General features: G+C 65.3%; 2 protein-coding genes across 4 annotated transcripts; both read right to left on the bottom strand.

Annotated features, from left to right (window-relative positions):
* Nucleotides 1-488: 488 nt before the first annotated feature.
* SHKBP1 (SH3KBP1 binding protein 1) lies at nucleotides 489-5,472 on the bottom strand. 3 transcript variants are annotated; one of them, XM_087729715.1, is made up of 17 exons: nucleotides 5,367-5,472; nucleotides 4,325-4,378; nucleotides 4,137-4,182; nucleotides 3,834-3,966; nucleotides 3,645-3,725; nucleotides 3,387-3,560; nucleotides 3,223-3,307; nucleotides 2,947-3,137; nucleotides 2,740-2,855; nucleotides 2,579-2,666; nucleotides 2,388-2,504; nucleotides 2,117-2,287; nucleotides 1,881-2,036; nucleotides 1,705-1,801; nucleotides 1,437-1,615; nucleotides 1,253-1,352; nucleotides 489-1,170 (listed from the first exon to the last, which is right to left on the bottom strand). In XM_087729715.1, the coding sequence occupies exons 1-17, from the start codon at nucleotides 5,432-5,434 to the stop codon at nucleotides 504-506; spliced, it is 2,523 nt and encodes an 840-aa protein (XP_087585841.1). In that variant the 5' UTR covers nucleotides 5,435-5,472; the 3' UTR covers nucleotides 489-503. The 3 variants fall into 3 exon arrangements, with proteins under 3 accessions (XP_087585841.1, XP_087585843.1, XP_087585842.1); XM_087729717.1 differs by having other exon boundaries at nucleotides 3,834-3,905; nucleotides 5,367-5,389; XM_087729716.1 differs by lacking the exon at nucleotides 3,834-3,966 and having other exon boundaries at nucleotides 5,367-5,407.
* Nucleotides 5,473-7,209: 1,737 nt separating this feature from the next.
* Nucleotides 7,210-27,408, bottom strand: SPTBN4 (spectrin beta, non-erythrocytic 4). Its single transcript, XM_087729657.1, is given in 36 exon segments — nucleotides 7,210-7,539; nucleotides 7,642-7,684; nucleotides 7,816-7,989; nucleotides 8,850-9,136; nucleotides 9,629-9,698; nucleotides 9,789-10,195; nucleotides 11,209-11,405; nucleotides 11,551-11,635; nucleotides 11,711-11,849; nucleotides 12,758-13,380; nucleotides 13,774-13,978; nucleotides 14,077-14,207; nucleotides 14,296-14,574; nucleotides 14,669-14,758; nucleotides 15,568-15,792; nucleotides 16,617-16,880; nucleotides 18,152-18,240; nucleotides 18,243-18,297; nucleotides 18,942-19,032; nucleotides 19,276-19,478; nucleotides 19,602-20,358; nucleotides 20,805-20,942; nucleotides 21,027-21,897; nucleotides 22,011-22,161; nucleotides 22,252-22,554; nucleotides 22,748-22,906; nucleotides 22,999-23,116; nucleotides 23,202-23,389; nucleotides 23,895-24,007; nucleotides 24,237-24,352; nucleotides 24,452-24,532; nucleotides 24,637-24,728; nucleotides 24,816-24,989; nucleotides 25,940-26,091; nucleotides 26,187-26,332; nucleotides 27,320-27,408. Coding segments are annotated over 35 exon segments (7,374 nt in total). The 5' UTR covers nucleotides 26,329-26,332; nucleotides 27,320-27,408; the 3' UTR covers nucleotides 7,210-7,377.
* Between the last annotated feature and the right edge of the window lie 212 nt (nucleotides 27,409-27,620).

Genomic DNA, 27,620 nt, shown 5'->3' with positions numbered 1-27,620 from the left:
TCTGAGCTATAGGAGGGGCTCAGCTATACGGCTGGGGGGGCTATAGGGGGCTGAGCTATAGGGCTGGGGGCCTATAGGGGGTCTGAGCTATAGGGCGGGGGGGCTATAGGGGGTCTGAGCTATAGGAGGGGCTCAGCTATACGGCTGGGGGGGCTATAGGGGGCTGAGCTATAGGGCTGGGGGGCTATAGGGGGTCTGAGCTATAGGAGGGGCTGAGCTATAGGGCCGGGGGGAGGGCTGAGGTATAGGACTGGGCTGGGGGGTATGGGGGGTCTGAGCTATAGATCCAGGCTATAGGGGGGCCTGAGCTATAGGGCTGGGGGGGATAAGCTATAGGGCTAGGGAGGACTATAGAGGGGCTGAGCTATAGGGTTCGGCTGGGCTATAGGGGCATAAGGGGGGTCCGGGCTATGGGGGGGCTGAGCTATGGGGGCCTGGGCTATAGGGGCTTGTTTATGGGGGGGCTGAGCTATGGGGGGCACAAAGGGGCTCGGGGGGGTCAGCTATAGGGGGTCTGTCCTATAGGGGGCCAACCCCCCCTTCCATAGGATGCCGCTGGCGGGGGGGCCCCCAAAAAAACCACAAGGCACAGAGCGGAGGGAAAAGGGGGTGTATGGGGGGGGACCCCCAAACCTTTGGCATGGGGGGGCACAGAGGAAGGGCTCCCCCCCAAATCCTCCCCGAGAAGGGGGGGAGGGGGCAGCGGAGCCCCCCCAAAATGAAGGCACAGCGTGGGGGAAGGGGGGGGGGGTCCCGCCCCCCCCCCCCTCAAAACGACGTCTCGTTAAGGCGGGATTTGGGGGTGACCAGCGGGACGATGGGGAGAGCGTCGGCGGCAGGGGGGGGGCCCGGGGGGGGGGCAGGGTCCTGGGGGGCCGTAGGGGGGGCAGGGAATTGGGGGGGCGCCGGGGAGGGGTGGGCCGAAACGTTTTGGGTTTTCCCCCAAAGCGGGGGGGGTTGGGGGGGTCGGGGGGCCGAGGCGTTGGGCCAGCTCCTGGCACCGTTCCACGAAGCTGCCCGCCCCCCCCGCCCCCCCCGGAAAATTGGGGTTCCCCCTCCGCCCCCCGAGAACGGGGTTGGGGGGGGGCGCCCAGGGGATCCCCCCGAAGTTTCGGCGTGGGGGGGGAAGGGGTCGGCGTTTCCCCGCGGCTGGGCCCCGGCGACCGGAGGCTGCGGAGAAAAAAACGGGGTGGGGGGTGCACCGGGGAACCCCCCAAAATTGGGGGGGGAGGGGGCTGCGGCGCTCCCTTACCTGGTGTTGGGGGGCCGGGGGGGGCCGGGGGGGCCGGTTAACGCCAAATCGCACTGATCCAGTTGCCGTAACAGCTCCTCTTCGGTCAAACCGCCGGTTTCTGCGGGGTGAAGGGTGAGGATTTGGCGTTTGGGTTTTTTTTTAGGGGGGGGGGGGCACCCCAAAACTGCCCCCCTCCAGGTACCTGGGGGCTTCCCCAGCATCTCCATGGCGGTGGTGAGGTCCCACATCTGGACGCTGCCGTTGGCGTGGCCGGTGAAGAGGTAACGGCGCGGCCGGGAACCGATGCGGCTGGAACCTTCGCACTCGTGGACGGTGAAGGCGGTGATGGCCGCCGCGTCGACCGAACTCACCTCGCAAATCCTGGGGAGGGGGGGAAAAAAACACCCCGTCACCCCCCCCCCCAGCACCCCGATTTTTCCACCGCCGGCGGTAAATCCGGCAACGCTCACCTTTTGCCGGTGGAGGAAAGCCGGACGAAGACCTGGCACGCATCCGGCACCACTCTTTGGATGAAGACCTGCTGCTCATCCCGCTCGCCGAAGGGTCCTGCCGGCAAAAAACCGGCGGCTCAGCGCCCGTCCCGCGCCGTCGTCCCGCCTCACCGCCCAACCCGGCGCCCTCTCACCGATATCGGTGCCGGCGCCGCAGCCGGCGGGACCGTCCAGATCATCCAGGGAGAGGATTTTGAAGGAAGCCAACGGCGTCGAGCCGGGTTGGGTGGAAATCATCCCGCGGAAACGAGTCACCGTCCAGGTCCGGACGTGGTTGTTATCGGCACAAACTGGGAAGACGGAGGGCGGGTGAGCGGCAAACGCCGGCGATTTCGGCGCCCGGCGGTGTTTTCCTCGCCCCGGCGCTCACCGGAGATGAGGTGTTTCTCCGAAAGCATGATTTTGGTGACGGGGCTGCGGTGGACGGTGAAGGTTTGGAAGAGTTGAGGACCGGAGCCCACGGTTTCGGGGTGCTGCACGATGACCCGCACCACACCGGAACTGGTGCCGTAGGCGATCTCGATCCAGTTCCCGCTGTCACCTACGGACACGACCCCACCCCAAAAATGATCCCAAAGCCCTCCCAGTTCACCCCAGTAGCAAACTGGTGGGGCGAGAAGCCCCGCCTCGGAAGCTCTTACTGGTTTTGGGGGTGAGGTAGACGCTGAGGGCGGTGACGGCGTCTTCGGTGGGGTCGCGGTAGAGCTCCGTCACCAGGAGATCGTTGTCCTTCATGCGCAGGGGGAACTTCTGAACGTCTGCGGGGGGACGGAGGGACGGTGACGGCGTTGCCGCCGGCCGGGGCGCTCAGAGCCGCGGCATCGGCGCTCACCCACGTAGTAGATGGAGCCGTTGTTGCAACCGAGGAGGAGGAAGGTGCCGGCGGCGTCGTAGCTGTTGATGGGGACGACGTCTTGGATCTGCGGGAGGGACAGAAGGGGAGTTTTGGGGACAATTTGGGGACAATCCGGTGGCGGTGCCACCCGCGCTTACCTGCCAGTGCTTGGTGACGGCGTTCCAGACGCCGATTTTGCCGGTGTGGCTGGTGGCGATGAGTTGGTTCCCCACGAAGAAGAGGGCTTCCACCGGCACTCCCAGGTGGAAGACGCCTGGGCGAGGAGAAGACATCCAGGAGGAAGCCCGGATCCTGCCCAGATCCTCCAGGATCCTTCAGGATCGAGTCCGGTGGGGGAATCTCACCGATCTCGCTGCCGTTGCCGTCGGCTTGCAGGGCCCAGAGGATGATCTCGCTGCAGGACGCCACCGCCACCATCTTGTCGTGGTCACCCAAGGCTCCGCCGAGCACCTTGGCGTTGAGGGCCACCCGCTCGATCACCCAGTCCAAGCGCGGGCTGGAGAAGACCTGTTGCCACCCCGATGTCTCCTTCATCCTGGGGACAAGCAAGAGGGGGAGCTCGGGGACACCGCCGGCACGCGACGGCGGTCCCCAGTTCCCCCCAGTCCCCCCCAGTTTACCTATAGCAAACGAGGAACTGGGCGTAAGCCACCGCGATCCAGTTGTGATGCCCGCAGACGATCCGCACCGCTCCCGGTTCGCTCGCTAAACGGCAAAACCGGACGGGTAAAACCTGCGCCGCGACGGTAAAACCGGAGAAACCGCCCGGTTGTACCGTTCTTACCGGCGGGGGTGAGGGTTCGGTCCTCCAACAAGCGCCCCAACAAACCGGCGTTACCCAAATTGGGGGGCATGGTGTTACTGCGTCGCACCGGGGCTCTGTCGGTCGTCGTCGGTAAACGGGCGGCGATCTGCGGCCCCGCCACGCTGTGCCGGTTCCGGCGTTTGGCCGGTAAAACTGTTTGGGGTGGGGGGAGGAGAAATTTGGGGGGGTTCGGGGGTGATTTCTCCCCACGGCGCGTTGGGAGGGGGGCGGATTTACCTGGGGGGGGCAGGTACCCGTTGAAGAGGACGCTGCCGCAAGACGAACGGTCCAATTCCTCCCGCAGCTGCAAGCGGCGAACTTGGGAGAGGAGGAAAGCAAAAACAGAGCCGTGAACCCCCAAAATCGGGAATATTTGGGGACCCCCCCGCCTCGTCAGCCACCCCCCCCCCCCAAAAAAGTCGTCACCTAAAGGGGTGATGCCGTAAAATTGAGCTTCGTGGAGGAGGAGGGAGATGCTGACGCCGCGGGGGTCGAGTTCTTTCGTCCGGAGGAAATTGAGGATGGGGGCGAAGACGGTGGGGTCCCGGTCGATGAAGATCTTATTTTGGTTTTTTTGGGGGGGGGCGGGGAATGAGATATTTGGGGACCCCCCCATGAGATATTGGAGGATTCCCCCCATGAGATATTTGCCCCCCCCCCCCTTAAAATATTTGGGGATCCCCCCCATGAAATATCTGGGGGCTTGGGAGGGTCGGGGGCAGGACTCACCGCTCCCGTTTCATCCTTCAAGGTGGAGATGCGGCCGCTCAAGAGGCTGGGGGTGGGGGGGAGATGGGGGGGAGGATTTAGGGGCTGGGGGGGGCTTGTGTGGACCCCCCCCAGCCCTGGGAGCCTCCCCCCAGGGGGTGTCCGTGTGTCTGTCCGTGTGTGTCGTCCCCCCCCCCCATCGGCGTCACCTGGAGAAGAAGGAGTCTGAGGTCCAGGTCAGGGTCTGGCGGGATGTGCTGAACCTGCGGGAGGGGGCGAGGGTCAGAGGGGGGGCAGAAAACCCCCGGGGGGGGGGCAGATACCCGGGGGGGCAAGAAAGACCCGGGGGGGAGAAATACCCCAGGGTGGGGGAAAGAAAGTCGGGGGGGGGGCAGAAGGATCCTGGGGGGACAAGAAAGACCCTGGGGGTAGAAAGACCCTTGGGGGGGCAAAAAAATGGGGGGGTGGGGCAGAAAGACCCCGTGGGGGGCAAGAAAGACCCTGGGGGGGGCAAAAAGACAACTTGGGGGGGGCAAAGACCCTGGGGGGGGCCCAAAATACCTGGGGGGGGCAGGAAGACCCTGGGGGCCCCCAAAAACCTCGGGGGGGGGGGGGGCAGAAAGACCCGGGGGGGGCAGAAAGAAGCCGGGGAGGGGCAAAAAAGACCGGGGGGGGGGGGGGGCAAAAAACCTCGGCGGGGGGGGGGGGAGAAAGACCCTGGGGGCCCCAAAAAATCTCGGGTGGGGGGCGAGAAAGATGGGGGGGCCTAAAAACCTCGGGGGGCAGAAAGACCCGGGGGGGGGGGGCAGAAAGATCCGGGGGGGATAAAGACTCTGGGAGGCCCCCCAAAACCGCGGGGGGGGAGAAAGGGGGGCAGAAAGACCCTGGGGAGCCCCCCCCCCAAAAATATGGGGGCGCAGAAAGAGTCGGGGGGGGCAAGCTGGGTTTGGGGGGTTCGGGGGGGCACAAGGGGGGGTCCTGAGGGTTTGGGGGGTCCGGGGGGCTTCAGGGAGGCGAAATCGGGGCGGGGGGGGGGGAGAGCTCGGGGGATACCGGGGGGGTACCCCAAAGTGCCGGGGGGGCGAGGAGGGGAAGCGGGGGGACCCGGAAGGCTGAGGGGGGGACACAGAGGGAACCCGGAAGGATGAAGGGAGGGACTGGGGGGGGGCTTGGGGGGAACCCGGGGGAACCGGAGGGGACCGGGGGGAACCGGCGGGAACCGGGGGGGACCGGGGGGCCGGGCCCACGCGCCTCTTGCCGCCCACGTTGAGCTGCACGACCTCCGCCCCGGGCCGCGCCGCCCCGCCCGGCGCCGCCATAGTGGCCCGGCACTACCGCTTCCGCCCGGCTCTACCGCCCCCGAGCTTCTCATTGGTCGATTCTCTCCGCCGCCCCGCCCTCCGCCGCTCTCTATTGGTCCGCCCGAAGACAACCCAAGCGGCCCCGCCCTCCCGCCCCGCTTCGTTTCGCCCAGCCCGCGCCGAGCCTGCACGTCCATTGGTCGAGCTCGATGTCAGTCAAGCAGAGGGGGTGGGCTTTTCCGTCCCGAGCCTGCTCTTTCTTAAAGGGCCAGCAGCATCACTTTGGGAGCGGCGCGGGGGGGCACGGAGCGGTGTCACCCCCCAGCCCCATCAAACGCCCCCAAGCCCTCAGACACCCCCCAGCCCCCCAAAACCCCGCCAGTGCCCCCCGAACCCCCCGGACCCCCTCAGGGTGCCCCCCCGACCCCCTAACCCCCCCAACCCCCTCCAGTGCCCCCCAGAGCACCCCCAGACCCCCTCAGGGGTCCCCCCCAGCCCCAGGGACCCCCTAAACCCCCCAAACCCCTCCAATGCCCCCCGGAGCCCCCCCCCGAACCCCCCTATCCCCTCAGGGGTTCCCACCCAGGGACCCCCTCCAAATCCCCCCCAGCCCCTAACCCCCCCAACGACCCCCCCAAATCCCCCTCCAGCCCCTAACCCCCCCAACCCCCTCCAATGCCCCCCCGAGTCCCCCCAAACCCCCAGACCCCCTCAGGGGTGTCCCCCCAGTGACACCCCCCCCCCCCCCAAATCCCCCTCCCCCAGCTCCAGGGACCCCCAAATCCCTCCAGTGCCCCCCCGAGCCCCCCGAACCCCCAGACCCCCTCAGGGGTCCCCCTCCAGGGACCCCCCCCCAAATCCCCCCTCAGCCCCTAACCCCCCCAACCCCTCCAATGCCCCCCCCGAACCCCCAGACCCCCTCAGGGGTCCCCCCCCAGGGACCCCCCCCCCAAATCCCCCCCTCAGCCCCTAACCCCCCCAACCCCCTCCAATGCCCCCCCCGAGCCCCCCCGAACCCCCAGACCCCCTCAGGGTCGCCCCCCCCCAGACACCACCGGGGGGGTCCCCCCAAGTTCCTTCCTGCTCCTTTATTTTGGGGGTGCTGGGGGGTGCAGCGGGGGGGGGGGGTTTATTACATTTATACAGTCACAGCGCGGCGCTCGGGCCCGGGGGGGGGGTCCCCAAATTAGGGGGGGGCGTCCCCAAGGTTGGGGGGGGCAAGTGCTCGGGGAGGGGGGCTGTTAAATTTTGGGGTTCTTTTCCTGCCTTTTGTTAAAATCTTAAATACAAACTCTGCTCCTCCCCCCTCCCGAGTCTGGGGGGGCCCCCCCATGGCTCTGTCACACCCCCCCAGTGTCAAATCACCCCAGGGTGATGGGGACCCCCCCCCCGAGGTGTTGGGGACCCCCCCTGGGTGATGGGGACCCCCCCCCCGGTTCTATGGCTTGTGCATGGGAAAAGGGGGGGGCCGGGGGGGGGACACCCCAGGGAGGGGGAAGTTGGGGGGCACCCCCCTCCCCAAATCCAGGATTGGGGGGGGCACCCAGGATTGGGGGGGACCCCAGGATTTTGGGGGGACCCCCAGGATTGGGGGGTACCCGGGAATTGGGGGGGCACCCTGGATTTGGAGGCACGTGGAATTGGGGGGGCACCCTAGATTTTTGGGGGGGTCACCCAGGATTTTGGGGTATCCAGGACTTGAGGGGGGCACCCAGGATCTGGGGGGGCACCCTGGATTTGAGGGGGGGCACCCCATCCCCATGGGGTGCAAAGGGGGGTCCCCCAAACCCCCCCCCGAGCCCCCTGTGTGGCTCCACGTCCAAGCTGGGTCCCACCATCACCCCAGTGGAGGGGGTCCCCAAAATGGGGGGGGTCCCCAAAATGGGGGGAGGGGTCCTCAAAAATGGAGGGGGGGCCCAAATATGGAAGGGGGGGGTCCCCAAAAATGGAAGGGGGGGGGGTCACTTCCGTCTCCCCGAGGTGCTGGGGCGCCGGTCGCCCTCCCGGCGGGGGAGACCCTCGTCGGTGGAGGAGGTGGTGAGAAGACCTTGGTTCCACCGGGCCACCTCGGCGTGTTCCTGGGCGCAGGCGGCCAGCGCCCTCAGCCACCCCCGCATGTCCTCCTGGGGGGGGACACCCCAAAACCATCATCAGGCCCCCCCCAAAACCACCCATGGCCCCCCCCCAAAACCTCCCTGTCCTCCCTCAAGGCCGTAGATCCCTACCTCATCCTTGGCTTGAAGGAGGAACTCGCTCCCATCGCTGGTCCTACAAGAGAAGGACCAACTCAAGGCCACCCCCCACCCACCACCACGGTTTTGGGGGACCCCACCACCACCACCAAGATTTTGGGGTGTCGTCCCCCGTCCCCCCCCACCACCACCACCATGAGAACGTACTTGAGCTTGAAGACGTTCTTCTTCTTCTTGTAGTCGCTGGCCACCTCGCTGGTGGAGTGGTGGAGGTTGAGGAGAGGTTCGCCGCCGTGGGTGCTGCCCGCCGCTTGGCCCTTGGCGTCCTTGTAGAAGCCCAGGTCGCCCTTGCTCAGGACGCAGTAGAGGTTCACCCAGGACCTGGGCAAGGGGAGGGGACACGGGGGGGTGGTGGCACCGGTGGGTGACCCAACGCTGCTGGAGGCGTTGTGTTGTGGGGGCTGGCGAGCCCTGGGGCACCCTCTCCATTGATGGATCTCCAGACCTTGGTGAACTTTCACCATTGATGGATCTCCAAGCCCTGATGAACCTTCACCATTGATGGACACCCCAAGCCCTGGTGAACCTTCACCATTGATGGATCTCCAAGCCCTGGTGAACCTTCACCATTGATGGACACCCCAAGCCCTGGTGAACCTTCACCATTGATGGATCTCCAAGCCCTGGTGAACCTTCACCATTGATGGACACCCCAAGCCTTGGGGAACCTTCACCATTGATGGATCTCCAGACCTTGGTGAACCTTCACCATTGATGGACATCCCAAGCCCTGGTGAACCTTCACCATTGATGGACATCCCAAGCCCTGGTGAACCTTCACCATTGATGGATCTCCAAGCTCTGATGAACCTTCACCATTGATGGACACCCCAAGCCCTGGGGAACCCTCTCCATTGATGGATCTCCAAGCCCTGGTGGACCTTCACCATTGATGGATCTCCAGACCTTGGTGAACCTTCACCACTAATGGACATCCCAAGCCCTGGGGAACCTTTACCACTGATGGATCTCCAAGCCCTGATGAATCTTCACCATTGATGGACCCCCCCCTAAACCTTGGTGCACCCTCTCCACTGATGGACCCCCAAACCCTAGTCCATGATTGACCCCCCAAGTCATGGCGAACCCTCTCCATAGATGGACACCCCAACCCTCGGTGCACCCCCTTTCCTTCGCAGACCCCTCCGCATCCCACCCGCCCCCCGTTGTCCCCCACCGACCTGTTGGACGCCTTCTTGTTGGGTCCATCGAGCTCGTGCTTGCGGAAGAGGAAGCCCTCGTGCTGCACTGTGTGGGTGGGGGGCGGCGGGGGCGGCGGGGCGCTGCCCTGCGCCGGGGCCGACCGCGACCTCCGCGTCTCCCCCGGGCCCTGGGAGGGGTCTTTGGGTCGCGGGCGACGGCGGGGTTTGGGGCGGTCGCGGGCGCGGGGCCGGTCGGGTCGCGGCGTCCTCTCTGGTAGCGCCTCCGGGCCGGCGGGCAGGCGGGCGGGGGACTCCCGCTCCCGGGGCTGGGGTGGGGGGACGATGGGTGTCGGGATGGGGGTCCTGGCGGCCCCTCAAGGTGGGGATGACAAGGGGACGCCAAGGGGACGCCAAGGAGACATCGAGGAGATGCCAAGGAGATACCAAGGGGACATGGAGGGGACACGAAGAGAATGCCAAGGGGACACCAAGGGGACACGGAGGGGACATGTAGGAGACACCGAGGGGACACCAAGGGGACACCAAGGGGACACCAAGTTGAAGGCAAGCAGACATCGAGGAGATGCCAAGGAGATGCCAAGGGGACATGGAGGGGACACGAAGAGAATGCCAAGGGGACACCAAGTTGAAGGCAAGGAGACATCGAGGAGATGCCAAGGAGATACCAAGGGGACACGGAGGGGACACGGAGGGGACATGGAGGGGACGCCAAGGGGACATCAAGAGGAAGCCAAGGTCATGCCAAGGAGACACCGAGGGGACACCAAGAGGACGCCAAGGGGACATCAATGACTCACCGGAGCCGGCAAGGGGCCACCCGCCTCCTTCTCCTGCAGCTGCTCCACGATGTCGGCCAGCGTGGCTTTGCTGTCGGTGGAGATTTGGGGGGGGGGGGGGGGGGTCACGTCGGTCTCGGCCACCTGACGGTGACACCGGCGCCCCCGTCCCCGCGCTCACCCGCCGCCCTTGCCGTCGTGCCGCGGCGGCTCCGGCTCGCTGGATTCCTGCCGTTCCAACCGGCGCTCTCGCCGCTCCCGGCGCCGTTCCAGCAGCCCCGTCCTCCCCTCCCCGGGCTCGTCGGTTTTGGGGGGCACCGGGGTCTCACCGGCGGTGGCAGGGGGGGGCGGCTCCCCCCCGGGACCCCCATCCCCAGGAGGTCCTTGGACGCGGTCAAGCTTGGGCTGGAGGCGCTCGGGACGGAGCTCGTGGCGCACGTAGGCAACGCGGGGCTCCAGCCGGCGGCTTTCGGGGCGCTCGGACCCCCCCGGTGACGGCGTTGACCCCCCCGGGGGTTCCCCCAAAAATTTGCGGCTGAGGAGCGGCGTGGGCGGCTGCTTGTTCTGCTCCGCTTTCAGCTTCTCGATCTGCGGGGATGGGGTGGGGTGGAGATGGAGGTGGGGATGAAGGAGATGAAGGAGAAGGAGAAGGAGAAGATGGAGAAGATGGAGGAGATGGAGGAGATGGAGGAGATGGAGAAGGAGATGGAGAAGGAGATGGAGAAGGAGATGGAGAAGGAGATGGAGAAGGAGATGGAGAAGGAGATGGAGAAGGAGATGGAGAAGGAGATGGAGAAGGAGATGGAGAAGATGGAGAAGGAGATGGAGAAGATGGAGAAGGAGATGGAGAAGATGGAGAAGGAGATGGAGAAGATGGAGAAGGAGATGGAGAAGATGGAGAAGGAGATGGAGAAGATGGAGAAGATGGAGAAGGAGATGGAGAAGATGGAGAAGGAGATGGAGAAGATGGAGAAGGAGATGGAGAAGATGGAGAAGATGGAGAAGATGGAGAAGGAGATGGAGAAGATGGAGAAGGAGATGGAGAAGATGGAGAAGATGGAGAAGGAGATGGAGAAGATGGAGAAGGAGATGGAGAAGATGGAGAAGGAGATGGAGAAGATGGAGAAGATGGAGAAGATGGAGAAGGAGATGGAGAAGATGGAGAAGGAGATGGAGAAGATGGAGAAGGAGACGGAGAAGATGGAGAAGGAGATGCAGAAGATGGAGAAGGAGATGCAGAAGGAGATGGAGAAGATGGAGAAGATGGAGAAGGAGATGGAGAAGATGGAGAAGGAGATGGGGACAGGGATGGGGACAAAGATGGAGATGGGGACAGGGATGAGGATGGCGATGGGATAGGGATGGAGATGGGTATGAGGATGAGGATGGGGATGGGATAGGGATGGAGAGGAGGATGGGGACAGGTATAGGGATGGGGATGAAGATGGGTACGAGGATGAGGATGGGAATCGGGATGGAGAGGAGGATGGGGATGGGTACGGGGATGGGTACAGGGATGGGGATGCTGAGCCGGCGGCTGCAGTGGCCCCGGGGGGGGGACAAGGCGGGGGGTGACATCAGCCCCCCCAAGGTGCCCGTACCGTGGTGAGCCGTCTCAGGGAGCTGAACCTCTCCTCCCAAGCGGCGGCCGCCTTACGGAAAGCCTCGTGCCGCCGGATCAGCTGCTCCACCTCGTCCACGCTGCTGCCCAGCTCCTGGCTCTTCAGCAGGGGCTCCTGGGCCGTCAGCCACGCGTCGGCCACCACCGCCTCCTGGGCGAACTGGTGCACCTCCAGCACTGCCGGACAAACGGACGGGGAGGGGGGCAGGCGGACGGAAGGACGCGCTCATGGCGGCACCCCCCCAAGAGCATCCCAGCCCCGCGGCGGTGGAGGACCCGGCCCCCTCCCCAAATTACCACCCCCCCCCAAGGTGGGACTCACTCTGCTGCAGCCATTCCCAGTGCTTGTCCCACTTCTCCATCATCTCCTTCTTCTTTGCAAGCAGCTTCTCCACGTGGGATTTGATCTGCAGGGATGGGGGAGATGGGTTGGGACCCCCCAAAAGTTGCAGCCCCCCCCCCCCAAATTGTCCCCCGGGCACCTCGTCGGCCGCCGGGCTCTTGCTGAGGATGAGGGTCTTGCCCAGCTCCAGGCAGGCGGCGATGCTCTTGCCGCGGGCTTCGATCTCGCTCTTGAGCCCTTGGTGGTCGTTCATCAGCAGCTCCACCGAGGAGACGTCCCTACGAGTGGGGATGGGGGCTGGGAGGGCGGGAGGGGACGGGGACACCCTCCCACCGGGCTGGGATGGGAGAGGGGTCCTTGGTGTCATGGGTGGGACAGGACATGGGTCTTCAGGATGGGCCAGGACACGGGTCCTTGGCTTCATGGATGGGACAGGACATGGATCCTTGGGATGGGACAGGACATGGGTCCTCCAGATGGGACAGGACACGGGTCCTTGGCTTCATGGATGGGACAAGACGTGGGTCCTCGGGATGGGACACGGGTCCTTGGCTCCATGGATGGGACAAGACGTGGGTCCTCGGGATGGGACAGGACATGGATCCTTGGCTCCATGGATGGGACAGGACATGGATCCTTGGCATGGGACAGGACACAGGTCCTTGGCTCCATGGATGGGACAGGACACGGGTCCTCAGGATGGGATGGGACACGGGTCCTCCAGATTGGACAGGACACGGGTCCTTGGCTCCATGGATGGGACAAGACATGGGTCCTTGGGATGGGACTGGACATGGGTCCTCCAGATGGGACAGGACACGGGTCCTTGGCATGGGACAGGACACGGGTCCTTGGCTTCATGGATGGGACAAGAGGTGGGTCCTTGGGATGGGCCAGGACATGGATCCTTGGCTCCATGGGTGGACATAACATGGGTCCTCAGGATCAGACAGGACACGGGTCCTTGGTGCTATGGATGGGACGGGACAGAGGTCCTCGGGACAGGACAGGACATGGATCCTCCAGATGGAACTGGACACAATTCCTTGGCTTCATGGATGGGATGGGACATGGGTCCTCGGGATGGGCCAGGACGCGGGTCCTCGGCACCACGGATGGGCCAGGACATGGTTCTTGGGGCCAGCGCAGGACGCAGGACCTCAGCGCAGCCCACAGCTCCTGCTACCTGGGCTTCTCTCCGGCGCCGATCTGGCAGAGGACGCCGTCCATCCAGGCGAGAAGGTCTCTCACGGTGCCGACGAAGCGGATCTTATCGGCGACGCTGGCGACATGGAGCCGGCACTCCTCACACGCCGCCAAGAGCTCCTTCCACGCCCGTAGCACCTCCTGCTCCCTCCCGGCGATGGCCTCGGCGTTGTCCCCGGCATAGAGGGTCCTCAGCTGTGCCGCACCCTCTTGGAGCTGCCGGACTTGGGTCACCAACACCTCCACGTCGTGCTCGAAGGCACCCAACGCCCGTTGCAAGGCGCCGGCCGACGTCCTGCCCTCACGGGCTGCCAGTTCAGGCAGGCGTTGCCTTTTCTCCTCGATTTGCCCCAAAACCTCTTTGCAATCGTTGAAGAACTTGTGCAATTCGTGGGAAGCCGCCAACATCTGGGCCCGGGTCTCCATCAGCTCCAGAAGGTCTGCCCAAGCTTCGTTCACCCCGTCCTTCCATTCGGCGATGGTGGCGGCGTCGGCGTGCCCGTAGTCGATCAGTTCGTCCACCATTTGGTTGACGGCGGCGATCCGTTCCTGCCCGACGCTGCCCGTCTCGCTGGCGAACTCCAGGAATTTCTCCTGGAGTAGCTGGGATGGGCAGGGATAGGCAAGGGTGAGGGGTGGGCAGCGCTGGGCAGGGGTGGGGGCAGGACCCCCAGCATGGGGCAGAAACGGTGCCCAGGACCCCCGGCATGGGGCAGGGATGGTGCCCAGGACCAGGATGGCACCCAGAACCCCTGGCATGGGGCAGGGATGGTGCCCAGGACCAGGATGGTGCCAGGACCCCGGCATGGGGCAGGGATGGTGCCCAGGACCAGGATGGAGGTAGGACCCCCGGCACGGGGCAGGGAGGGCACCAAGACCCCTCTCACCCACGGCAGGGACTTCCCCAGGACCCCCAGCACAGGATGGGGACAACTCCAGGACCTCCAGGCCATGGAAAACACCAAGACCCCCAACTTGGCGCGTCCCCCAACTGACCGTGACGTGTTCGAAGTCCTGTCCCAGCTCCGGTGAGCCGGCCACCACCTCCTTTTCGGCGATCCAATGCTCCAGCTCGTCCACCTCGCGGTTGAGCTGGTAGAGCCAATATTGCTGCTCCAACTTGGCCTTGCGTTCCTCCACCAAGTCCTTCAGAGACACGTACAGCCGGTCAACCTGCGACTGCCGCCTGCTGACCTGTTCGCTGGGCAAGGGACACAGCGCCCGGTGAACGCCAAAGACCCCGGTATTTTGGGGTGGGGGGGTTCAGGGAGGGGTGGGCGATGGAGGGGTTGCACCCACCTTTGAGGGTGGCCAAGCTCTAGAAGGGCACGGCATTGGCGGGAGAGTTGGGCGATGGTCTCCTCGTAGTTCTCCACCGTTTGCTCCGTCAGGAGGTGTTTCTTGAGGAGTTGTAGGGTGCTCTGCTCATCCTTGGGGAGGGGGGACACGTTTTTTGGGGGGGTGAGATGCTGGGGGGTGGTCCTTAACTTCTCCCCCCTCAACCCACCCCGTCAGCACCTTCCCCTTCTCCTCGCTCATCAACAGCAGCTCTTGCTCGCCCAACCACGACTCCACCTCGGCCACGTCGAAGTAATATTGCTCCAGCTGGTAGGTGGCATCCAAACTTTGCTGCCTGCGCTCTGCCTGCTCCTGTAGCTCCTCCCACATCGTCCCCAACCGCTCCAGAAGACGTCGGACCCCTTCAGCTTCGGGGCTTTTGATGGAGGCAACGGCTCCGGCGCGTTCCAGCACCTCGTCCACGCGAGGACGGTGGACCTGGATCTCCCGGCGGAGGTTCTGGGGAGGGGGTGGAGAGGATTTGGGGGTGGGGGAGAGGGGTTGGGGGTCACCGGTGTCCCCCCACCTCGGTTTCCCCGGCGCAGGGGCTGACCTGGTTCTTCTTGATGAACTGCTGGACCGTCTGCAGGTTGGTGCCGTGGTCCTTCAGCGTGGCCAAGGGCAGGCGGTCCTGCACCCACAGCTGGGCGAGAGGGTGGTGGGATGGACCTGGGCGTCATCTCTGTCCCTGATCCTGTCCCCATCCTATCCCAATCCCATCCCATCCCCAGTCCATCATCCTATCCCATCCCCATCCCCATCCCATCATCCCATCCCATCCCCATCCCCATCCCATCCCCATCCCAATCCCATCCCCAACCCATCCCCATCCCAATCCCATCCCCAACCCATCATCCCATCCCCCTCCCAACTCTATCCCCAATCCCATCCCAACCTCAACCCCATCCCAACCCCATCCCATCCCAACCCCATCCTGATCCCAAGCCCATCCCATCCCCATTCCATCATCCTATCCCATCATCATCCCATCATTCCATCCTCATCCCATCATCCCATCATCCCATCCCCATCCCATCATCCCATCCCATCCCCAATTCCATCCCAACCTCAACCCCATCCCATCCCAACCCCATCCTCATCCCAATCCCATCCCAACCCCATCCTGATCCCAAGGCCATCCCATCCCCATTCCATCATCCTATCCCATCTTCATCCCATCATCCCATCCCCATCCCAACTCCATCCCAATCCCATCCCAACCCCAACCCCAACCCCAATCCCATCCCAACCCCAATCCTGTCCCATCCCAATCCCATCCCATCCCAACCCCAATCCCGTCCCATCCCAACCCCAACCCCAACCCCAACCCCAATCCCATCCCATCCCAACCCCATCCTGATCCCAAGCCCATCCTGATCCCAAGCCCAAGCCCATCCCATCCCAAGCCCAAGCCCATCCCATCCCAAGCCCATCCCATCCCCACGTACTCACCACCTCGTCCTCCAGCTCATGGCTGACCTGATGAACCTCCTTGGAAGCCAAGAGGATTCGCCGACGTTCCTTGAGGGGCTCGATCAGGCGGACGATGCGGGTCCCCACCGCGTTCTGCCGCTCCCCCACCGCCTGCCTGCCCGCTGCCTGCGCGGGCAGCGCCGCTGCCTGCACCTGCAGCTCCCCCACCTCCTTGTACCACTCCTCCACCTGCGACTCCATCGTCTGCGGGGAGCGGAGGGACACTGGGATGAGACACTGGGGGAACTGGGGCCAAAGGCTGGGGGAACTGGGGCTGAACTCCCATTGCAACTGGTCCTCAGCCCTGGAGACAACCAGTGCCCAGCTCTGGAGGCTACTGGTGCTGAGCCTGGGGGCAACTGGGCCCAAGCCCTGGGGGCAACTGGTGCCAAGTCCCACAGGCAACTGGTGCCAGGCTCTGGGGGCAACTGGTGCTGAACCCCTATTGTAACTGGTGCTGAGCCTGAAGGGTTACTGGTGCTGAGCCCCCATTGCAACCAGTGCTGAGCCCTGGGGCAACTGGTGTTGAGACTGGGGAGCAACTGGTGCCAATCCCCATTGCAACTGGTGCTGAGCCCCTGTTGTAACTGGTCCTCAGCCCTGCGGACAACCAGTGCCCAGCACTGGGGTCAACTGGTGTCTCCCCAACACCCGATGTCCCCCATAACCTGGTGTCCCCCCATAACCTGGTGTCCCCCCAACACCCGACGTCCCCCCAAACCTGGTGTCCCCCCATAACCTGGTGTCCCCCCATAACCTGACGTCCCCCCATAACCTGGTGTCTCCCCAAACCTGGTGTCCCCCCAAACCTGGTGTCCCCCCATAACCTGGTGTCCCTCCATAACCTGCTGTCCCCCCATAACCTGGTGTCCCTCCAACACCCAATGTCCCCCCATAACCTGGTGTCCCCCCAAACCTGGTGTCCCTCCATAACTTGGTGTCCCCCCAAACCTGGTGTCCCCCCAACACCCGCCGTCCCCCCATAACCTGGTGTCCCCCCATAACCTGGTGTCCCCCCCAACACCCACCTGCAGCCTCTTGAGCTGCCTGCTGACGCTGAGGAGGTCGGCTCCTGCCCCCACCGTCTCCAGCTGCTCCTCCAGCCTCCCCAACCGCGCCTCCATGTCGGCGTAGCTCCGCGCCAAGCGCTCGGCGGCGGCGGCCTCCGCCAACCGCCGGCTCCTGGCCTGGCTGGTGGTCTCCAACTCCACCCAACATTGCCGTAACTCTTCCAGTTGACGCCGAACGGCGCCGGTTAATTCGGGTTTGGCGAGGAGGAGCTCTTCGCCTTCCTGGGGTGGGAGGGGGTCAAGGGGGGGTCAAGGGGGGTCAACCGGGAGTGTGTGTGTCCCCCCCGGAATTGGGGTGGTGGGGGGCAAGGCCGTTGGCCATGGGGGTGGGGGGTCTTTGGGCGTCATGGCGAGCACCCTCTGGGGGAGGGAGGGGGCGCAGGGCTTGGGGGGGGGGGGGCAGAAAAAGGGGGTGCAGCTGGAGGGGTGCGGGGAAAGGGGGGTGAAGAGAAGAGAGGGGCGCAGGGAAATGGGGGCGCAGCAGGGAAATGGGGGCGCAAACGGGGGGTGTAGAGAAAAGAGGGGTGCAGGGAAACGGGGGTGCAGTTGGGGAGGGGTGCAGTGGGGTGAAGCAAAACGGGGGTGCAGGGAAAGGGGTGCAGGGAAAGTGGGGTGCAGAAAAAGGGGGTGCAGGGAAAGGGGGCGCAGCAAAAGAGGGGGTGCAGCTGGGGAGGGATGCGGCGGGGTGCAGAGAAAGGGGGGTGCAGCAAAAGGGGGGTGATGCAGGGAAAGGGGGTGCAGCTGGGGAGATGCAGAAAAAAGGGGGTGCAGGGAAAAGGGGGATGGAGCTGGGGGGTGCAGTGGAAAGGGGTGCAGGAAAGGGGGGTGCAGCAAAAGAGGGGGTGCAAGGAAAGGGGGTGCAGCTGGGGGATGCAGCAAAAGGGGGTGCAGCAAAAGGGGGTGCAGCAAAAGGGGGGTGCAAGGAAATGGGGGGTGCAGCAAAAGGGGGGTGCAAGGAAAGGGGGTGCAGCTGGGGGATGCAGCAAAAGGGGGGTGCAGCAAAAGGGGGTGCAGCAAAAGGGGGTGCAGCTGGGGGGTGCAGCAAAAGGGGGTGCAGCAAAAGGGGGTGCAGCTGGGGGGGTGCAGCAAAAGGGGGGTGCAGCAAAAGGGGGGGTGCAAGGAAATGGGGGTGCAGCCGGGGAAGGCTGCGCCGAAGAGGATGCAGCACGCAGGGATGCAGCGGGGGGAGCTGCAGCGCGGGGGGGGGGGAGCTGCAGCGAGCAGCAATGCAGCCAAGGACGAATGCAACGAAAGGGGGGGGGCTGCAGCGGGGGGGGGGGGCCACCACGACGACGTCACCCCCAACCCCCCCCAGCAACCGCCCCGCGACCCCTCTCCTCCCGTTAACCCTCCTCCCTCCCCCCATCCCCCCTCCATACCTCCCCCCATCCATCCCACCCCAATTCCATCCCACCCCTCCCCTTTCCATACCCCCCCATTTCCATACGACCCCCCCCCCCCCCCATTTTCCCACACCCCCCCCCCCCCGCTACCTTCTCGATTTTCTCCAGCCACTCTTTATTCTGCGCCAGCTCGGCCATGAACGCCTGGTGCTTCAGCCATGGTTTGGGGGGGCGAGGGGGGGGTCCCGGGAGGGGTCCCCCGCCATCAGCACCTTCTCCCGGATCCAGCCATCCAGCTATTTTTTTTTTTTTTTGAGGGGGGGTGGGATATAAGGTTGGGATCCCCCCCCCTTGGGAATCCCCACAACCCTTTGGGGGGGGGGGGGGGGGGTGCCGGGACCACGTTTGGGGCCTGTGGTTCCTCTACGGCGCTGAGGAGGATGAGGAGGAGGAGGAGGATGGTGGCATTTGGCGCGATGCCGCAGAGCCTTGCAGCAGATGCCGGGCGGAGCGCGGAGGCCGGATTCCGGCCTTGCCGGTAGCTGCGCCAGAAAAACCCGACCGGGGTCTGGGCCAACCTCCCGGTTGCCGTAACCGCGCCGGTGATGGGACCGCGGCGGCTCCGACCACGGCGGCTCCCATCGGCGAAGCCCCCTGAGATGCTGAGGAGCATCTACGGGGGGTGCAGGACACCCTGGTCCACCCGGGGGGGGGGGGGCTTGGGGACCCCCTCCCCCCAAAAGCCATGGGTGACGCGATCCGGACCCCGCCGACGCCGGTGACGCCGGCGTGGGGTGACATCCCAAGGGTCCGGCTCCCACCCGCACCCATCTTAGGGCCCTCTGCACCCAAATCTGGAGCCCCCCCCACCGCCCCATGGGTAATTTGGGGGGGTCAGGGGTTGGGGGGGACACGCGGGGGGCGGGGGGCCGGGTCCTACCTCACGGCAGTTCTGGAGGAACCGCTGCAGCTCGAGGTGGTCCTTCAGCCGCTGCGTCCGTTCCTGCGCCAGCTGGTAGTTGCGGTGGCTCCTGCGGGGTCGGGTGGGTCCCAGCTCAGCGCTGCCCACCCATTACCCCCCCCCCCAGCACCCCAATTAAGCACCTAATTAACCCACCCCACCCCGCAAAGCAAATTAACCCAAGGGGGAAACTGAGGCACAGCCCCCATCTGCCGTGGCGAGGATGCACCGGCAGATCCAGCTCTGTCATCGTCCCCGGGGGGGTCCCGGGTGCCGGGGGTGGGGGTGCAGGCATTGCCGTCCCGGCACCTACTTGGCACGGAGACCCTCCATCGCCTCGGCCACGCGGTCGCTGTAGAGGTTGCCTTGCCGTTGGAGGCTCTCGCCAGCTTGTAGGGCCAGTTGGATCTTCTGCAGGTTGAGGTCCATGGTGGTGGTGAAGTCCTTGTGCTTCTTGATGGCGTTGCTCACCCCTTCCACCGTGTCGGGGAGCTCGGCGTGGACCAGGGTGGACTCCTGGAGAAGGGATGGAGGAGATGCCGGTGTTGGGTTCTCCATCCATGGCCACCTCTTCTCCTTGCTCCATCCTCCCCAGCTCAACCAGGAGGTCCACCGAGACCTTCTCCCACCCGTCTCTACCTGGTTGTAGAGGCTGGTCTCGCATTGCTGGACATCCCGGAGGAAGAGATGGAAGACGTGAGATTGCACCAGCACCTCTCGCCGCGTTTCCCAGCTCTGCAGCAACTTGCCCCAGCCCGCGTCCAGCTTCTGCAACCACTGCTGCAACGAGAGGTAGGGGACCTCCGTCTCCTCCAAGGCCAACAAGTCGCTGGCCGCTTGGATCTTGGCGTAGTCCTCCTCGTAGCCGTTGATCTCCTCTTTGAGGGCCGCGTGTTGGTTCAACAACCTCTCCGCTTCGCTCAAGCTGTCTGGCACCTCCTCGGAGGCAACGGCCGCTTGTGTCTTCACCAACCACCCAAGGAAGTTGTCCAAGTCTTGGATGAACTGTTGCAAGCGACCGGCGACGGTCAAAGAGTCTTCACAACCTTGCAGCGCCCGCTTCAGGGCTTCCCACTCCTCGCTGATCTGCTCGAAGGGCAGCAGGATCTCCAGGGCTCTCCCGGGGTGGGAGGCAGCCAAGGCTTCGCCTTCTCGTTGAAGCTCCACCAACCGAGGTTCTAAGACCACCAGAGCCGCCTCCATGGTGGAGAGGCGGCGTTGCAAGGCCAACACGCCGCCCAGGTCGCCGCCGCCCGATTGCGTGGCTTCGATGGCTTTTCTCTTCTCCCGCACCTGCGCCTTCATCTCGCCGCACTCCAGCAGGTAGTTCTGGATCTTCAGGACGGAGCTGAGCTGGCCCTTCTTGCGCTCCACCAGCTCCACCACCCGGTTCCACCTGGGGATGGGGACAGAGGTGGAACAAGACCAGGATGGGGCCCTGGGATGAGGTTGGGCATTGCCAAGGCTTGGGATGGGCTTGGACCTTTGCACCGGAGAGCTGGGCCCCATAGGGACGTCCCACCAGGCTGGGAGAACCACAGGACTGGGGTCTGCCAGCAGCCCCACGGTTGGTTCCCCTCACCAAGGAGCCCCCAAGCAGGATGAGGCCCCCCATGAGCATTGCTGACCCCCAGGACGGGCTTGGCCTGTTGCACCGAAGAGCTAGACCCCATAGGGACGTCCCACCAGGCTGGGACAACCACAGGCTGGAGTCTACAAGCAGCCCCACAGATGGTTCCCCCCATCCAGGAGCCCCCCAAGCAGGATGGGGTCCACCACGGGCATCACTGACCCCCAGGATGGGCTTGGCCCCACAGCTCGGTCCCCTCCCCACTCCCGTACCTGCTATTGAGGTGGTCCTGGCAGGAGCGGACCTCCTCCGAGCTGGGGTGGCCCCCGTCCACCAACTGCTGCACCACCTGGTTGACGTCCAAGATCCGTCCCATGACGCTGTTCATCTCCTGGTCCAGGCTCTCAAACCTGAGGAGGAGACGTGAGCAGCGGGGTCCATGGCGGGGTCCACGACGGGGCAAGGGACCCAGGTGTCCCAACCCCCCCACACACCTATGCTGGACCACCTCAACCTCATCCAGCTCCTCCGGCACCTCCATCCTCTCCAACCACTGCTCCTTCTCGTCCACCCAGACCTCGCAGGCGTGCACCTCGCTGAACATGCGGTAGACGGCCAAGGCGTCCTGCAACCACTGCTGCCGCAGCACAGCCACCTCAGCCACCTCCCCATAGAGCTGCTCCACCTCCACCACCCGGATCTGCACGTCAACCCCTTGACGATGCTCAGGTGCCAGAAGAGCCAACTGTTTCCGGAGGGCCAACACGGCCGCCCGGTGCTTCTCCACTTCTTCCACCACCGCCCGGTGCTTCCGCAGAAGAGCTTGGGTGGAATAGTCATCATGGCCAAAGTCATCGCTGGAGACGATGCGGTAGGTGTCCTGCAACCAGGCCACCAAGTCGTCCGTCTCGGCGCTGAACTGGAAGAAGTTGAGGGCCTCCTGCAACCGCTGTTGGTGCAACCCCGTCACCTCCTCCAGCTTCTTCCAGCGGAGGCGAACCTCCCGCATCTTCTCCTGGATCCCACCGGGGCTGAAGCGTTTCTTGGCCAAGATCTGCTCGCCCCTTTTCATGGTCTGGTGCAACAGCGCCCGTCGGCTTCCCAGCTCGCCCAACATGCTCTTGTGCTTGTTGGTCAAGGTCAAGACGCTGCTCAGGTCCCGGCCGCACGTCTTGGCGGCCAGGATCTGCTCCTTCTCACGGATCCACGCCTCGGCCTCCTCCATCTCCTGGAAGAAGGCCCAAAGCTGGCGAGAATCCTCCAGCTCCTTGCGTCTCTTGCCCGCCAGCTCCCCCAGCTCCTCCAGGCACGTCTGGACGTGGTTGACCCGGTTGCAGATGATCTGGGGGTCGCAGGGTTGATAGCCTGGACCAAGAGAACCAGATCTTAGCCGGAGATGGTCTACAGCACCTTGAAGACCTTGGTTGACCCCTCCCAAGGTCAAGTATCTCCCCGGTCCTCGTGGTGCCCCACGTTACCCTCCAGCTCCGAGAACTTGAGGGCGGCGGCGTTGAGCGCTTGCACCCGCTCTGTCTGGGCAGAGATGTCAGCTTCCAGCAGCCCGTGCTTCTGCAGCAGGTCCTCAACCTCCAGAAGATGCTTCCCCAAATCCTTGGAGACCAGGAGCACCTGGAGAAGGGGAATGAGACCACAGGGTCCAGAGCTGCCCACCGCATCCTCCATGGGGATTCCGGGTACCTCTCCCGTCCCCGGCTCTACCTGCATCTCCTCCATCCAGTCGATCATGTAGACCATCTCCTGGAAGATCTTCTGCAGGGCCAGGTTCTGCTCGAGACGGGCACGGCGGGCGCAGACCAGCTCGGTCAACAGCCCCCACTGCCGAAGGATGTTGTCCTTTTGGGCGCTGATGCGTTTGGTGTCGTAGTAGCCCTCGGACTCCATCTCCAGGGCCAGCTCCACCACCACCTGGATGCGTTCTTGGTAGGAGGAGATGTCGGCCTCGATGGCCTCGTGCTTCTTCATGGCGGCCTCCACCGCCGGCAGGTCGTAGCCGAAGTTGTCCTGGGGTGGGGGGGAGATGGCGTCAGGCAGGGTGGACCCCTCCCCGGTCAACGAGGGAGCCCAATGAGGCAAGCCAGGAGATCCCACCACCCGAGCGTTGTGGTCCTCACCCCCCCACCCCGGCCAGGGAGAGGACCCAGGCGTCCCACCCTAGGGTGGGGGTCCCTGCCAAGCCCCGCCCACCCCATCCCACCTGCGAGACCAAGCGTTGGTTCTCGTTCAACCACGTCTCCCTCATGACGGCTTTGTGGTCGAACCGTTGGGCCAGCAGCTCCAACTTCTCCTGCCGGATCAGCTCGTTGCGCAGAGACACCTCCCGTTCGTGCTCTGCCTTCTCCAGGCAGGTCCAGGCCTGAGGGGTGGGACACCGGGGCTCGACGAGGGGGTCCCCAGCCCTTCTCGGGGTCCCCCAGGATGGAGACCTCGCCCCGGTCCCACCAGCACCTTATTGATGTCGGAGATGCTCTTGCCCTCGCTGGGGACGTAGAGTTTGCGGTTGTTGGCCCGTAGTTTGCTCTGGATGGTGAAGAGCAGGACCTCCAGGTTCCCCTTCTCCTGGAACCTGCGGGGTGGCAGCACCGGGTCAGGATACGGCCACGGTTGTCCCCTCTCCGTGGTTGTCCCCCCGACCCCAGGAGGTGGCTCACTTGACGGGCTTCTCCAGGGTGCAGAAGGCGGTGAAGGCTTGGAGCTGCTGCTGCACCCCGGTCAAGGAGTTGGCGAACTTCTGGTTGCTGATGATGGTGATGGTGTGCTGGATCCAGGCCAGCAGCTCGGCCGCCAGCGCCTCGTACCGCTCGATGATGGCCTCGATCTCCATGGCCTGATCCAGAACCTGGTGGGAGAGGGGTGGGGTCACCTGCAGGGCTCGGGGCTGCATCCCACAGAACCCCCTTGGGCAACCATGCGTGGTTGAGGGGCAACCTGCTTGTCCCAGCCCCGCCAGGGACCAGCACAGCTCTGCCCTTGCTGGTCCCTGGTGCAGCGAGGGATGGGACATCCCTGTGGAGCCAGGGATGAGGAACCCCATGGAGCAAGGATGGGACATCCCGTGGAGCCAAGGATGAGGAACGTCATGGAGCAAAGGATGGGACATCCCCGTGGAGCCAAGGGTAGGGCATCCCATGAAGCAAGGATGGGGAACCCCATGGAGCCAAGGATGGGACATCCCGTGGAGCCAAGGATGGGACATCCCGTGGAGGCAAGGATGGGACATCCCGTGGAGGCAAGGATGGGACATCCCATGAAGCAAGGATGGGGAACCCCATGGAGCCAAGGATGGGACATCCCGTGGAGGCAAGGATGGGACATCCCCGTGGAGCCAACCCACCCAAACCCACCTTCCCGATGCGCTTCCCCTCCACAGCCAGCGCCTTCATCTTGGAGAAGTAGTGGTAGAAGGACACCACATAGGTGATGATGGACTTCTCATCGGGGTCCTCCATGTTGACGTCTGGCAGGCGGTGAAGCATTGGTCCCCGAGCCCTGCCCGGCTCCCCAAAGCCCCCCCTTGGCCACCAGCCCTCATCCAGCAAAGCCCAGCCCTGGGCTGCTCCCCTCAACCTTGAGCCCCCCCCCCCAAAATCCTTTGAGGTGAAAAACAGAGCCAGGAGCTTGGTGGAGACACCCCACCCCGCGTGGACGGACAGACAGACGGACCCCCCACCCTGTCCCGTCCCTACCCTCGGGGTCCAGCAGTTTGCTGAGCCCTAGCTGCTGCTCGGCCGTGTTGAAGGCTTGTTGAAGGTTGTAGGTCGCGTTGGACTTGGTCAACTTGTGGAAGTCGATGAGGTCCGGCCTGCAAGCGGGACACGGCCACTTCGACCCCCCCCCCCCCCCCCCCGCTGAGGGAACCCGGGCGTCCGGGTTGTCCCCCCTGCTGTCCCCCGCGGCGGACCTGTGCTTGTGGATGAGGGCGTTGAAGGCCAACCCATCCCTCCAACTGGTGGTGAAGTTCTGGATGTTCACCTCGGGGTAGCTGTGGGGAAAGGGTGGGGGTCACACGGGGCTGGATCCGTCCCCCGTCCGTGGCGGGGGCCGTCCCAGCACCGGGACGGCGCGAGGAAGGGGGTGACCGCTCACCCCGCCGTCTTCATCTGGCACCAGAGAAGCAGAGCGTCCTTGGCCGAGCGCGTCTCCCGGTTGTCTTCGGTCTTGATTTTGATCACCTGGATCTGGGGAAAGCCAAGGGGCACTGACGCACGGCGGGGTCCCGGGGTGGGGACACCGTCCCCGGGGTGGGGACGGCCCCGCCCCGCTACCTGGAAGCGGAGGATGATGGTCCAGATGAGGCCGAGGGTGAGGCGGTGGTTGCCGTCCACGATGTCGTGGGAGCCCACGTTCTCCAGGTGCACCCGTTGCTCCTTGAGGAACTGCAGCGCCTTGTCCACGTTCTCCAAGGAGTGGATCCGCATCCGGCCCCGCGTCGGTTTGGGCTGACGGAGACACCGGCACCCGGCACCCCCACCTCCGAGAAGGTCCTCCCACCCAACTCATCCCCCACCCGGTGGTGATGGGACCTGGGTGGTGCTGGGGAGGTCCCAGCTCATCCCAACCTGGTGGTGATGGGACCTGGGGGGTGGTGGTGGTGATGGGGAGGTCCCAGCTCATCCCAGCCCAGTGGTGATGGGACCTGGGTGGTGCTGGGGAGGTCCCAGCTCATCCCAACCCGGTGGTGATGGGACCTGGGTGGTGGTGGGGAGGTCCCAGCTCATCCCAACCTGGTGGTGATGGGACCTGGGGGGTGGTGGTGGTGATGGGGAGGTCCCAGCTCATCCCAACCCGGTGGTGATGGGACCTGGGTGGTGGTGGGGAGGTCCCAGCTCATCCCAACCCGGTGGTGATGGGACCTGGGTGGTGATGGGGAGGTCCCAGCTCATCCCAGCCCAGTGGTGATGGGACCTGGGTGGTGCTGGGGAGGTCCCAGCTCATCCCAACCCGGTGGTGATGGGACCTGGGTGGTGGTGGGGAGGTCCCAGCTCATCCCAACCTGGTGGTGATGGGACCTGGGGGGTGGTGGTGGTGATGGGGAGGTCCCAGCTCATCCCAACCCGGTGGTGATGGGACCTGGGTGGTGCTGGGGAGGTCCCAGCTCATCCCAACCTGGTGGTGATGGGACCTGGGGGGTGGTGGTGGTGATGGGGAGGTCCCAGCTCATCCCAGCCCAGTGGTGATGGGACCTGGGTGGTGCTGGGGAGGTCCCAGCTCATCCCAACCCGGTGGTGATGGGACCTGGGTGGTGGTGGGGAGGTCCCAGCTCATCCCAACCTGGTGGTGATGGGACCTGGGGGGTGGTGGTGGTGATGGGGAGGTCCCAGCTCATCCCACCCTGGTGGTGATGGGACCTGGGTGGGGGTGGTGGTGGCGGGGAGGTCCTGGCTCTCACCAGCTGCTCCCCGGAGAGCACCTCCAGCAGCCGGGTGAGGACGTAGCCATCGCGGAGGTCGGCGTAGAGGTCCCCGATGCGGCAGGAGACGCGGGCGAGGTGGGAATTCACCCATTTGGTGAAAGTCTTCTTCTGCACCGCGTCCCTCTCGTCTACCCGGTGAGGGAACGGGTTGAACCGCGATGCCGGGGACTGGGGAGGGCACCCCGGCGGGCGGGCTGTGCCGGGGCGGCGAGGACGGACCTACCGGCCAAGGCCTTGATGCGGGAGCACTCGAAGAGCTTGGCGGTGGCCGCGGCGTCGTCCCAGCCCCGCGCCTCGGCGGCCTCCCAGGGGCCGTTGTTGTTCTGCTGCTCCATGTTGTCCAGCTCGGCCGCCACCGCCGCCATCGGGCTGGGGGGGGGGACACGGTGGGGGCGAGGGCGGCCGGGGCTCCAGGGCGCTGGCTGCGGCCCCCCAAAACTCCCCTGCAGCCCCCCAGCACCCCATGCACCCCCCAGCGCCCCTATAGCCCGCCCAGCACCCCCTGCAGCCCCCAGCACCCCCTGCAGCCCCCCCAGCACCCCCTGCAGCCCCCCAAAACTCCCCTGCAGCCCCCCAGCACCCCATGCACCCCCCAGCACCCCCTGCAGCCCCTTGAGCACCCCATGAAGACCCCCAGCACCCCTACAGCCCCCCCAGCACCCCATTAAGATCCCTCAGCACCCCATGAAGACCTCCCAGCACCCCTACACCCTCCCAGCACCCCTGCGGCCCCCCAGCACCCCTACAGCCCCCCAGCACCCCTATAGCCTCTCCAGCACCCCTATAGCCCCCTCAGGCATCCTATGCACCCTGTGCATCCCCTTGAGCACCCCATGGAGCTCCCAGCACCCCTCCTGCACGCCCCAGCACCCCTATAGCCCCCCCAGCACCCATACAGCCCCCCCAGCTCCCCATGCACCCCCCAGCCCCCCTGAAGACCCCCCAGCACCTCTATGGCCCCCTCAGCACCCCTATAGCCCTCTCAGCACCCCTATAGCCCCCCAGCACCCCTATAGCCCCCCATAGCACCCATACAGCCTCCCCCCCCAGGCCTCCCCCCTCCCCATCCGGTAGCAGCCGGATCGGGCCCCTCCCGGGCGGTCACCTTGAAGGACCCCACTGGTGACCGTGCCCCCACCCCCGTGCCCCCCTCCCCCCACACCCCCGTTCCCCCCTCCAACCCCCCGGGGAGGGGGGGGGGGGGGGCCGGCTACACACACACACACCCCCCCGCCCCCGGTACCGACGGAGAAGCCGCTCCCGGTGCACCGGGAACGGGGATGGGGGGGGTGATGCTGGGGGGGGGGGATGCTGGGGGGATGCTTTTGAGGAGGGGGGTCGGGGGGGGGGGCTCACCGTGGGGGGGGGGCAGCCGGTGCTGCCGGTGCTGCCGGTGCTGCCGGTACCGCCCTGCGCACCGGGGCGCGCCGCCGCTCGTCCCCGCAGCCAATGGCGGGGCCGCGCCCGCCCCCCCCCGCCGCGCCCGACGTCGGGCTCGGCCCCGCCGCCGTCACCGGGAGCCGCCCCCCCCCCCTCCGGTACCGGGGAGCGGGAGGGAGCGGGCCCCTATAGAGCGGGGGTGCGGGGATCGGGCCCCTATGGAGCGGGCCCCTATAGATTGGGGGTTCACGGACCGGGACCGTACGGATCGGGGGTG

This window comes from Nipponia nippon, unplaced genomic scaffold (assembly GCF_047370975.1).
Source record: "Nipponia nippon isolate SJK-2023a ecotype South Korea unplaced genomic scaffold, ASM4737097v1 scaffold_46, whole genome shotgun sequence".
NCBI classification, from domain to species: domain Eukaryota; kingdom Metazoa; phylum Chordata; class Aves; order Pelecaniformes; family Threskiornithidae; genus Nipponia; species Nipponia nippon.
Note: the sequence above shows the minus strand (reverse complement) of the source record. Positions and strands in the feature narration are given on the sequence as shown.

Excerpts from the sequence above, each read along its gene's own strand:
- SHKBP1 (XM_087729715.1), bottom strand. The coding sequence starts at position 5,434 with ATGGCGGCGCCGGGCGGGGCGGCGCGGCCCGGGGCGGAGGTCGTGCAG. Across the intron at positions 2,667-2,739 it reads CCGTCACCAAGCACTGGCAG|ATCCAAGACGTCGTCCCCAT; the intron begins GTAAGCGCGGGT and ends TCCCTCCCGCAG. Across the intron at positions 1,802-1,880 it reads CGGCGCCGGCACCGATATCG|GACCCTTCGGCGAGCGGGAT; the intron begins GTGAGAGGGCGC and ends TTTTGCCGGCAG.